The 12,023-nt window shown below is 51.4% G+C and overlaps 2 protein-coding genes across 2 annotated transcripts; both read left to right on the top strand.

Annotated features, from left to right (window-relative positions):
- Window positions 1-4,317: 4,317 nt before the first annotated feature.
- On the top strand, window positions 4,318-4,935 carry LOC125950391 (uncharacterized). The gene has a single exon (XM_049678343.1). It carries the CDS (start codon window positions 4,404-4,406, stop codon window positions 4,812-4,814), a length of 411 nt encoding a protein of 136 aa, XP_049534300.1. The 5' UTR covers window positions 4,318-4,403; the 3' UTR covers window positions 4,815-4,935.
- Window positions 4,936-11,076: 6,141 nt separating this feature from the next.
- Window positions 11,077-11,761, top strand: LOC125950384 (uncharacterized). Its single transcript, XM_049678330.1, has one exon. The coding sequence runs from the start codon at window positions 11,163-11,165 to the stop codon at window positions 11,571-11,573; it is 411 nt and encodes a 136-aa protein (XP_049534287.1). The 5' UTR covers window positions 11,077-11,162; the 3' UTR covers window positions 11,574-11,761.
- The last annotated feature ends 262 nt before the right edge of the window (window positions 11,762-12,023 follow it).

A 12,023-nucleotide genomic window follows, 5' to 3' on the forward strand; every position in this document is an offset into this window, starting at 1 on the left:
CTTTCCTCAAGATTCGGAAAGGAATTTTGGAAGAGAGCATACGAAAAAGAATCGTACACTATAGGTACTTGAAGGGGAATGTCCTCGTCAGAGGACACCGTCATTGGCGGATCGTTGTCATCTTCCGGTCGTAGGTTTTCGTACATGGATACGTCTTCGTCGACGTCAATTTCTTGCATTAAGACATTTCGTTCCTCACTCATTTTGATGTGTCCGGAGCTTTTCGCGCTGCGATTGGATGACGCATGAAATAGTTAAATTAAACAATTAAACATAAATTAAAAGAAACCACATATTCTGTCCAGCGATTTCTAAATCAATTTCTTACCAGAATCTCGTACCTCTCAAAGCCTGTTGAAGTTTCCGGACTTACTATTTCCACCGAGGACTCCGGTGTTAAAACCACGTCTTCGCGTGTTTCGATCTTGCCAATCTTGCCTGGATCGAGCGCCAAAAGCAGTTGATAGTTTTCGTCCTGCGAGGGCTTTTGAGCGCAGAATGTCGTACCAAAGCCTCTCAAAGCCTGTTGATGTTTCCGGACTTACTATTTCCACCGAGGACTCCGGTGTTAAAACCACGTCTTCGCGTGTTTCGATCTTGCCAATCTTGCCTGGATCGAGCGCCAAAAGCAGTTGATAGTTTTCGTCCTGCGAGGGCTTTTGAGCGCACAAGACATGCATTGAGATCGGGTTGACTTTGAAGCGCGCTTGAGTTGATGATTTAAATAATTTCCGTTTCCCAGCACTCCCGACTCGTTTTATCGGTGTTTTCCGCAAAAACCAACCACCCCAGGGTGCTCCGTACGCTATGAGAATGGATTAAATTCTAAACTTAAACCATTACCATTCAACAAAAGGTGCCTTCGAATTAGCTGTACGTGGCTATTAAGTCTAGTTAAGTGATCGATTCCACTCCGATATATTGGTTGCATTTGCACTCATGATATGTGCGAAACTTTCTCTAGCGGCTTTCAAAACATGTCTTTGCCTGTTACATATTATTGCAACGATGATTGATCAAACTGAGTAACGCAATATCCTAAAATATAGTTAAACATTTAAAAAAACAACAGAAGTATTTTTACGCAAAAAAAAATTACTCATTCGACTGCCCTGACGATACTTTACTGCAGGAAATACTTCTATTATTGTTGTTTTAAGTCCGTGCCGTTGCTAAAGAAGCGATGGCATAATCTCTTAACAAGAAACAAATCTTGATCAACGCTGTAGTCTTGCCTAATGAGGCGGCGGTGTAAATGTGCACGACCGCAGCTGCCACCTCTGTCGCAAGAGCCGCATCCTATGTGTGGTCGGCTTAATGTTTAACCGGTGCAGCTTGGTAGCCGCAGCCGCAGAAAACATGCGGTTTTAATATTAACCAGCCATCTTGTGCGCTTTTTGTCATACGGGAGGAAACAAGCGGTTTTCTGTCGAAAGAATCTGGCGATGGGGACCGCCCGAAGATTGACTGGAAACCTATTAGGATTACTCCGAACGCAAAATGATCTTTCGCTTTCGCACCACTCGTTGCACATAGTGTTTACCTTCCTCCCTCCCCCGGAAACTGCTGTAAAATGCGACGGCTCATGTGGGGCGGCCAATTTTTCTTAAACTGTGTCCAGACGATGACGAATGTTGGAGAATTTCTCGACGAGAACTTCGCAAACAAACGTCATCCCATACAAATCCGGCGAAAAGTTATCGCGATAACTGCAATGCACGTCTAGCAAGCGAGCAAGGGAGAACGAGCGAGAACTTCTTTTGGAGCTGTCAAATCGTATGTAAACAGTAGGGCGAGAAAGTTATCGCGATAACTTTGTTGCTCGTTTGGACGCAGTTTTAGAATCCTTTGGCTAGACCGGAAAGATGTGCGTCAGTTATGACGACCAGCGCGGTGGCATGAGAATGATCCATTTGCCGATCCGCCTCCTCCCGTTGGGTGAGTATCGGTTTCATGCTGCTGCTGATAGGTCTACTATCAACCCATTTGCCCAGCCGATCCAGAGGGGTGCTATAAAAAGGAACCTCGGCCATATGCTTAGCTTAGTTGGTGCGCGTTGAGTGTGAAGTGTTGGGAAACGGATGAGCTGGACGTGTAGTAGCGGGAGAAGAGTAACCGGTGGCAAAAAGAATGCTAGGGAGCGCATTTTGGGTAGCTTGATGCCAAAATGTGGCTCACACTCCTGCTCCTGTTGGTCGTCCACCCGCTCGAACACGTGACCGCCGGACTGGAAGAGCAGTAAGTGGTGCCGATACGTATCGTCGCATTTGGACGGAACTCCAAAAGTAGCTCAGCATTAGTTCTCTTCTATAATATGTGCGGCAACATCAACCTTGCTAGCTTAGTGTAATATAATCATTGCTAGAACACTTTTCATAGCTTTTCCCTCTCTCTCTCTCTCTCTCTATCTCTCTCTCTCTCTCTCTCTCTCTCTCTCTCCTTCTCTCTCCTTCTCTCTCTCCTTTTTTCTCTCTCTGCACCTTACAGAGCCAAAATCTACGCATCCAACGGTCACATTATCTTTGAGCCGGCGATGGGCAAAAATATAACCGGTACGTTGCATCAATTTGCCGGGTTCGTTCACCTGCGGTCCGTGCCCGGCCGGCTATACCGGCACTGGGTTCTACTGTACCGACATCGATGAGTGCGACACCGACAATGGCAGCTGCAGCACGGCCCCTTCGGTGGCCTGCATCAAAACCAGGGTAACGTGTACTACATGAGTCCATGTCCGGGGGAATTCCGATTTCGATTGTTAATATTTGATTTGTGTTTCATTGTTGTTGTAGGGTTCTTTTCGCTGTGGTAGCTGCCCGGCGGGCTATGCAGGTGATGGTAGAACGTGCGTAGCCCAAGCCCTACCCCACTGTATTCCCGGCCAGTGCCATCCGATGGCACGCTGCGTTGACAGTGGCACTGTGCCGGGTTGCGGCTGCTTGCCAGGCTACACCGGATCCGGTTACGGTAGCTTAGGCTGTGCCCCCGAGCCAACCGGCTGCGCTAGTGCACCCTGCCAGGTAAAAAAGAGGGATCTTGCGCCTACTAGAACTACTGATGAAGGCGCACGCTCGATCATGCACTACTCTGTTTTTTTTTTGGTTTTCCCAGAATGGCGGCACGTGCGTGGTGACGAACGAAACGAGCTACCGCTGCCTTTGTCCAGCCGGAACGGACCCACCGCACTGCGCTACCGTCTCTTCGCCCTGTGACTCGAACCCCTGCCAGAATGGTGGCACCTGTGACCGATGGGGCCACCAGCACAATCGCCACCGGCTGGTATGCCGCTGTCCGCCCGGCTACACCGGTCTCCACTGTCAGACGCCGGTGCAGGCATGCGATGGCGAACGGTATCAGCTCGCTGGCGACCTCCACTATCCGGATCTAATCGGAGAAGAAATGGCACCCGCCCGACCCATCCGGTGCGCCTGGTTGATCAGAACCAACGAAACGTTTACCTTGAATGTCACCTTCAGCGAGTTTGAGATGGTCGGTGGAGGGTGCAGGAACGAGTGGTTGCAGATCCACGATGGACACTCGGCGGCAGCACCGACGATTGGTCGGTACTGTGGTAGCGAGCTGCCGAACGGCGACGGTCACCTCACATCCACCTCCAGCACGCTGTACATCTGGTACCATTCGCAAATCGTTAGCCCATACATTGGCTTCCGGCTGCACTGGGAGAGCGTTGAACCGGTGTGTGGCGGTAGGATGACGGTTCAGGATCACGGCACACTACAGTGGCCAGACCCGGATGACCGACACCGCCAGGAGACCATCCCGGGACACTGGGCCTGCAAATGGCAGCTACAGACGGAACCGGGCCGTCGGCTACAGTTTACCTTCGTCCGGCTACTGATGCCAGATGCCGATTGCGACCGACACTTCGTGCGGCTTACCGAAGGGATCGATGAGGACAAGGGTACGGTGCTGGCGAACTACTGCGGCCAAACCGTATCACATTCCAGTGCAACGTCGCTGACAACGGCCGGTAGCGGGGCCACGCTCTACTTTCACAGCGACGCCCCCAATTACGACGTGAGCTTCAGTATACGGTATACTGTGGTCCAAGCGGACTGTGGGGGCATCCTGACGCAGCTGGTAGGTACCATCGACAGCTCACGACAGGTCACCACCGCACAAACCGACGACGACGACGACGACGACGACGACGAGGACGACGACGACGACGACCAGCACCGGGTCTGTGAGTATCGGATCAGTCTACCGGTCGGGACCCGCGTCGAGATCCGCTTTCCCAGCGTGCTCCTCGAGCCGGACGGCCAATGCTCGTCGAGCCGGGGGCAGGTGGAGCCACATCGAACCAAAACAAACGTTTCACCGTGCTGCTCGTGTAGACCCGTCTGTGCGGCCACAAAGTCCCGGATGCGGCCACTTTCGGCAGGATGCGCAAAACGTGGGTTAAGCGCGACAACATATACTATAAACCGTTCTACAAGCAGAAGCTCAAGCTCACGCTGATCGGTGTGCTCGGACTGGGTATCCTGTTCTTCGTCTACCAGCTGGTCTACATCAGTCAGTTTCTGCCATCGTCGTCGTCGTTGTCGTTGTCGTTGTCGTCGTCGGGGTCATCGGGGTCGGCCTTGCTGGCCGCCCAGATGCGGCCCCCGCTCCACGCAAATAGTAATAATCCCGTTGCTTCGGCAGAACTGGGAGCGGACGGCGGCAGCCCACCATCAGCAACACCGTTGGCGGCGAACGGGGGGCTACACGGCAGTAGTAATTCGGACACCGGGCAGCACCAGTACGCCTACGTCGAACGGATCGGGAACCACGAGCGTATGATCCTGCGGTAAGTGACATCGCACCCCTCCCTTGCGCGCCGACCACCATACATCGAGAACACATTTCCTTCCGTTCTTACAGTGGCATCCGGCTGCGAGATCTGGATCACTACACGGAGCCTGCGTCCGTGTCCCGAGCTTCATTCCGGTGTTTGCAGACCGGCCGTGAGCTAAGCTGGGACCGAGTGAACGACGATTACTGTGACTGCCCGGAGGACGGCAGCGACGAACCGAGCACAAATGCGTGCGTCGAGGGGCGATTTTACTGTCGCTTCCAGAAGCGCCATCGGACGGGCCGGGGGAGGGACCGATCGATACCAAGCGGCTGGGTTAACGATGGTGTCTGTGATTGCTGTGATGGTTCCGACGAGTGGCTCCCGATCGGTGGTAACCTAGTGCCACCCCGCCCTTGTCCGAACACCTGTAGCACTAAATACTTTCTCTAAGCCGGGAGAAGCGCGGGAGATTGGCTTCAACCGTTTCCCTTACGCTTTTCTTTTTCTTTTCTTACGCGGCCTGAACCGCGCATCTCGCCATCACGTCTCGCATCACATTCCGCCAATGCAATCGCAATGCAAGGGATGCTGGAAACGAACAGCCGACCGAGGATCACTTTGCTAGCATGTTTCACAACCTCTAGGGTAGATTGAATAAAATAAAAATATTTTTACTGTCGATAAATACACAGTTCACCTGGTGTCCGTTGCCGTCGTCGAGCCACTAATCGCAGGATACCTCTCCGGTGGGCTGCACGGGCTCATCCTCTCTCATCCTCTTTTTCTCTCTCTGCTTCGCTTCACATAAAAGCGTACTAGAAAAAAGTGTATGCAGTGCACAGAAATAGTAGCAGCAACAGCACCCCATTGATAAGCGATAATTTTACGGTTCATCTATCGTCCAGCGGAATTATAGATGTCCGGGGTATTTTCGATAAGTAACAGAGAAAGCCAACTTGCATGAACCTCCCAAGGGCCCCGTTGAGAATGCGAACGAAGCAACTGCTAAGATACTTGGCTTGTTCTCTACCTTTACTCGCCACGCAGCAACTAAGCAAGCAACGTATTGGCTATGACTTCAACTATTGGCAACAGTAGTCAACGGGATCTAAATCAACCATTTCATTAACTATTTTGCGCGATCGTTTAGATTACTCTCAGAGTATTCGAGTGCGGCTGTGGCTGCGGTGCAGTGTCAACGTCCTTGAACGTTCCTTCAAGAACTGGCGCTCCTCCATCAATTCTTTCGTTCCTACACACGAAAACGACGAATTAAAATACATAACACGCTGTCTATAAATATATGGATAATATAGGATAAATGTTTATTCAATATCACAAAAATGTTTTACATATTTCAAATGGCACTTTCAAATGTACATTTCGAAGCAATCTCCGGCTCCCTTTTGCATTTCAAACTGAGTTAGTAGTGTAATAGAAGTAGTATTTAGTATTCATTGCCATATGGCTTCCAGAAGGATTTGGAATTCTTTTTGGTACAAAAAAAAAAAACATGAACAAAAATTGAAAACAGAAAAATTGAAAATAGAAAAATTGAAAATGGGAAAGGCTTTCCGATGCATGTACAAGGATTTAGAATCCTTTCTTGTGCTCAACCTCTTTTAACAAAAAAAATTAATAACAAAGAATAATATTAATAAGAAAGCGTTCAAATTTCTTACTCGAAATAAACTCGAAAAAATCGATTACAATTTGCCCGGCATAGGGGACACTTTTGAGATATCGCAATCACTCTCGTAATGCACTCATGACAAAATACATGGCCACATTGTGTCGTAGATAGTTCCTTTGCCGCCAGCGGGTCATAACATACTGGGCACGTCGGTACCGGTGGCGGAGCAGCAGATACACTTGCTGCCGGTGCTGCTGCTGCCTCTGCTGTAGCTGATGTTGCTACCGCTGGTGCTGCCTCTGCTGTAGCTGGTGGTACTACCGCTGGTGGTGGATAACGGCCGAACCAAACACTTTCCTCACCGATTTCTGACCGAATCCTTTCCGCAAGATCCGGAAAGGAATTTTGGAAGAGAGCATACGAATAAGAATCGTACACAATTGCCGTCATTGGCGGATCGTTGTCATCTTCCGGTCGTGGGTTTTCGTACATGGATACGTCTTCGTCGATGTCCATTTCTTGCATTAAGACATTTAGTTCATCACTCATTTTGATGTGTTCGGAGCTTTTCGCGCTGCGATTGGATGACGCATGAAATAGTTAAATTAAACAATTAAACATAAATTAAAAGAAACCACATATTCTGTCCAGCGATTTCTAAATCAATTTCTTACCAGAATCTCGTACCTCTCAAAGCCTGTTGAAGTTTCCGGACTTACTATTTCCACCGAGGACTCCGGTGTTAAAACCACGTCTTCGCGTGTTTCGATCTTGCCAATCTTGCCTGGATCGAGCGCCAAAAGCAGTTGATAGTTTTCGTCCTGCGAGGGCTTTTGAGCGCAGAATCTCGTACCAAAGCCTCTCAAAGCCTGTTGAAGTTTCCGGACTTACTATTTCCACCGAGGACTCCGGTGTTAAAACCACGTCTTCGCGTGTTTCGATCTTGCCAATCTTGCCTGGATCGAGCGCCAAAAGCCGTTGATAGTTTTCGTCCTGCGAGGGCTTTTGAGCGCACAAGACATGCATTGAGATCGGGTTGACTTTGAAGCGCGCTTGAGTTGATGATTTAAATAATTTCCGTTTCCCAGCACTCCCGACTCGTTTTATCGATGTTTTCCGCAAAAATCAACCACCCCAGGGTGCTCCGTACGCTATGAGAATGGATTAAATTCTAAACTTAAACCATTACCATTCAACAAAAGGTGCCTTCGAATTAGCTGTACGTGGCTATTAAGTCTAGTTAAGTGATCGATTCCACTCCGATATATTGGTTGCATTTGCACTCATGATATGTGCGAAACTTTCTCTAGCGGCTTTCAAAACATGTCTTTGCCTGTTACATATTATTGCAACGATGATTGATCAAACTGAGTAACGCAATATCCTAAAATATAGATAAACATTTAAAAAAACAACAGAAGTATTTTTACGCAAAAAAAAAAATTACTCATTCGACTGCCCTGACGATACTTTACTGCAGGAAATACTTCTATTATTGTTGTTTTAAGTCCGTGCCGTTGCTAAAGAAGCGATGGCATAATCTCTTAACAAGAAACAAATCTTGATCAACACTGTAGTCTTGCCTAATGAGGCGGCGGTGTAAATGTGCACGACCGCAGCTGCCACCTCTGTCGCAAGAGCCGCATCCTATGTGTGGCCGGCTTAATGTTTAACCGGTGCAGCTTGGTAGCCGCAGCCGCAGAAAACATGCGGTTTTAATATTAACCAGCCATCTTGTGCGCTTTTTGTCATACGGGAGGAAACAAGCGGTTTTTTGTCGAAAGAATCTGGCGATGGGGACCGCCCGAAGATTGACTGGAAACCTATTAGGATTACTCCGAACGCAAAATGATCTTTCGCTATCGCACCACTCGTTGCACATAGTGTTTACCTTCCTCCCTCCCCCGGAAACTGCTGTAAAATGCGACGGCTCATGTGGGGCGGCCAATTTTTCTTAAACTGTGTCCAGACGATGACGAATGTTGGAGAATTTCTCGACGAGAACTTCGCAAACAAACGTCATCCCATACAAATCCGGCGAGAAGTTATCGCGATAACTGCAATGCACGTCTAGCAAGCGAGCAAGGGAGAACGAGCGAGAACTTCTTTTGGAGCTGTCAAATCGTATGTAAACAGTAGGGCGAGAAAGTTATCGCGATAACTTTGTTGCTCGTTTGGACGCAGTTTTAGAATCCTTTGGCTAGACCGGAAAGATGTGCGTCAGTTATGACGACCAGCGGGGTGACATGAAAATGATCCATTTGCCGATCCGCCTCCTCCCGTTGGGTGAGTATCGGTTTCATGCTGCTGCTGATAGGTCTACTATCAACCCATTTGCCCAGCCGATCCAGAGGGGTGCTATAAAAAGGAACCTCGGCCATATGCTTAGCTTAGTTGGTGCGCGTTGAGTGTTAAGTGTTGGGAAACGGATGAGCTGGACGTGTAGTAGCGGGAGAAGAGTAACCGGTGGCAAAAAGAATGCTAGAGAGCGCATTTTGGGTAGCTTGATGCCAAAATGTGGCTCACACTCCTGCTCCTGTTGGTCGTCCACCCGCTCGAACACGTGACCGCCGGACTGGAAGAGCAGTAAGTGGTGCCGATACGTATCGTCGCATTTGGACGGAACTCCAAAAGTAGCTCAGCATTAATTCTCTTCTATAATATGTGCGGCAACATCAACCTTGCTAGCTTAGTGTAATATAATCATTGCTAGAACACTTTTCATAGCTTTTCCCTCTCTCTCTCTCTCTCTCTCTCTCTCTCTCTCTCTCTCTCTTCTTCTCTCTCTCCTTGTTTCTCTCTCTGCACCTTACAGAGCCAAAATCTACGCATCCAACGGTCACATTATCTTTGAGCCGGCGATGGGCAAAAATATAACCGGTACGTTGCATCAATTTGCCGGGTTCGTTCACCTGCGGTCCGTGCCCGGCCGGCTATACCGGCACTGGGTTCTACTGTACCGACATCGATGAGTGCGACACCGACAATGGCGGCTGTAGCACGGCCCCTTCGGTGGCCTGCATCAACACCAGGGTAACGTGTACTACATGAGTCCATGTCTAGGGGAAATCCGATTTCGATTGTTAATATTTGATTTGTGTTTCATTGTTGTTGTAGGGTTCTTTTCGCTGTGGTAGCTGCCCGGCGGGCTATGCAGGTGATGGTAGAACGTGCGTAGCCCAAGCCCTACCCCACTGTATTCCCGGCCAGTGCCATCCGATGGCACGCTGCGTTGACAGTGGCACTGTGCCGGGTTGCGTCTGCTTGCCAGGCTACACCGGATCCGGTTACGGTAGCTTAGGCTGTGCCCCCGAGCCAACCGGCTGCGCTAGTGCACCCTGCCAGGTAAAAAAGAGGGATCTTGCGCCTACTAGAACTACTGATGAAGGCGCACGCTCGATCATGCACTACTCTGTTTTTTTTTTGGTTTTCCCAGAATGGCGGCACGTGCGTGGTGACGAACGAAACGAGCTACCGCTGCCTTTGTCCAGCCGGAACGGACCCACCGCACTGCGCTACCGTCTCTTCGCCCTGTGACTCGAACCCCTGCCAGAATGGTGGCACCTGTGACCGATGGGGCCACCAGCACAATCGCCACCGGCTGGTATGCCGCTGTCCGCCCGGCTACACCGGTCTCCACTGTCAGACGCCGGTGCAGGCATGCGATGGCGAACGGTATCAGCTCGCTGGCGACCTCCACTATCCGGATCTAATCGGAGAAGAAATGGCACCCGCCCGACCCATCCGGTGCGCCTGGTTGATCAGAACCAACGAAACGTTTACCTTGCATGTCACCTTCAGCGAGTTTGAGATGGTCGGTGGAGGGTGCAGGAACGAGTGGTTGCAGATCCACGATGGACACTCGGCGGCAGCACCGACGATTGGTCGGTACTGTGGTAGCGAGCTGCCGAACGGCGACGGTCACCTCACATCCACCTCCAGCACGCTGTACATCTGGTACCATTCGCAAATCGTTAGCCCATACATTGGCTTCCGGCTGCACTGGGAGAGCGTTGAACCGGTGTGTGGCGGTAGGATGACGGTTCAGGATCACGGCACACTACAGTGGCCAGACCCGGATGACCGACACCGCCAGGAGACCATCCCGGGACACTGGGCCTGCAAATGGCAGCTACAGACGGAACTGGGCCGTCGGCTACAGTTTACCTTCGTCCGGCTACTGATGCCAGATGCCGATTGCGACCGACACTTTGTGCGGCTTACCGAAGGGATCGATGAGGACAAGGGTACGGTGCTGGCGAACTACTGCGGCCAAACCGTATCACATTCCAGTGCAACGTCGCTGACAACGGCCGGTAGCGGGGCCACGCTCTACTTTCACAGCGACGCCCCCAATCACGACGTGAGCTTCAGTATACGGTATACTGTGGTCCAAGCGGACTGTGGCGGCATCCTGACGCAGCTGGTAGGTACCATCGACAGCTCACGACAGGTCACCACCGCACAAACCGACGACGACGACGACGACGACGACGACGAGGACGACGACGACGACGACCAGCACCGGGTCTGTGAGTATCGGATCAGTCTACCGGTCGGGACCCGCGTCGAGATCCGCTTTCCCAGCGCGCTCCTCGAGCCGGACGGCCAATGCTCGTCGAGCCGGGGGCAGGTGGAGCCACATCGAACCAAAACAAACGTTTCACCGTGCTGCTCGTGTAGACCCGTCTGTGCGGCCACAAAGTCCCGGATGCGGCCACTTTCGGCAGGATGCGCAAAACGTGGGTTAAGCGCGACAACATATACTATAAACCGTTCTACAAGCAGAAGCTCAAGCTCACGCTGATCGGTGTGCTCGGACTGGGTATCCTGTTCTTCGTCTACCAGCTGGTCTACATCAGTCAGTTTCTGCCATCGTCGTCGTCGTTGTCGTTGTCGTTGTCGTCGTCGGGGTCATCGGGGTCGGCCTTGCTGGCCGCCCAGATGCGGCCCCCGCTCCACGCAAATAGTAATAATCCCGTTGCTTCGGCAGAACTGGGAGCGGACGGCGGCAGCCCACCATCAGCAACACCGTTGGCGGCGAACGGGGGGCTACACGGCAGTAGTAATTCGGACACCGGGCAGCACCAGTACGCCTACGTCGAACGGATCGGGAACCACGAGCGTATGATCCTGCGGTAAGTGACATCGCACCCCTCCCTTGCGCGCCGACCACCATACATCGAGAACACATTTCCTTCCGTTCTTACAGTGGCATCCGGCTGCGAGATCTGGATCACTACACGGAGCCTGCGTCCGTGTCCCGAGCTTCATTCCGGTGTTTGCAGACCGGCCGTGAGCTGAGCTGGGACCGAGTGAACGACGATTACTGTGACTGCCCGGAGGACGGCAGCGACGAACCGAGCACAAATGCGTGCGTCGAGGGGCGATTTTACTGTCGCTTCCAGAAGCGCCATCGGACGGGCCGGGGGAGGGACCGATCGATACCAAGCGGCTGGGTTAACGATGGTGTCTGTGATTGCTGTGATGGTTCCGACGAGTGGCTCCCGATCGGTGGTAACCTAGTGCCACCCCGCCCTTGTCCGAACACCTGTAGCACTAAATACTTTCTCTAAGCCGGGAGAAGCGCGG

This window comes from Anopheles darlingi, chromosome X, assembly GCF_943734745.1.
Source record: "Anopheles darlingi chromosome X, idAnoDarlMG_H_01, whole genome shotgun sequence".
In the NCBI taxonomy this organism is placed as follows: domain Eukaryota; kingdom Metazoa; phylum Arthropoda; class Insecta; order Diptera; family Culicidae; genus Anopheles; species Anopheles darlingi.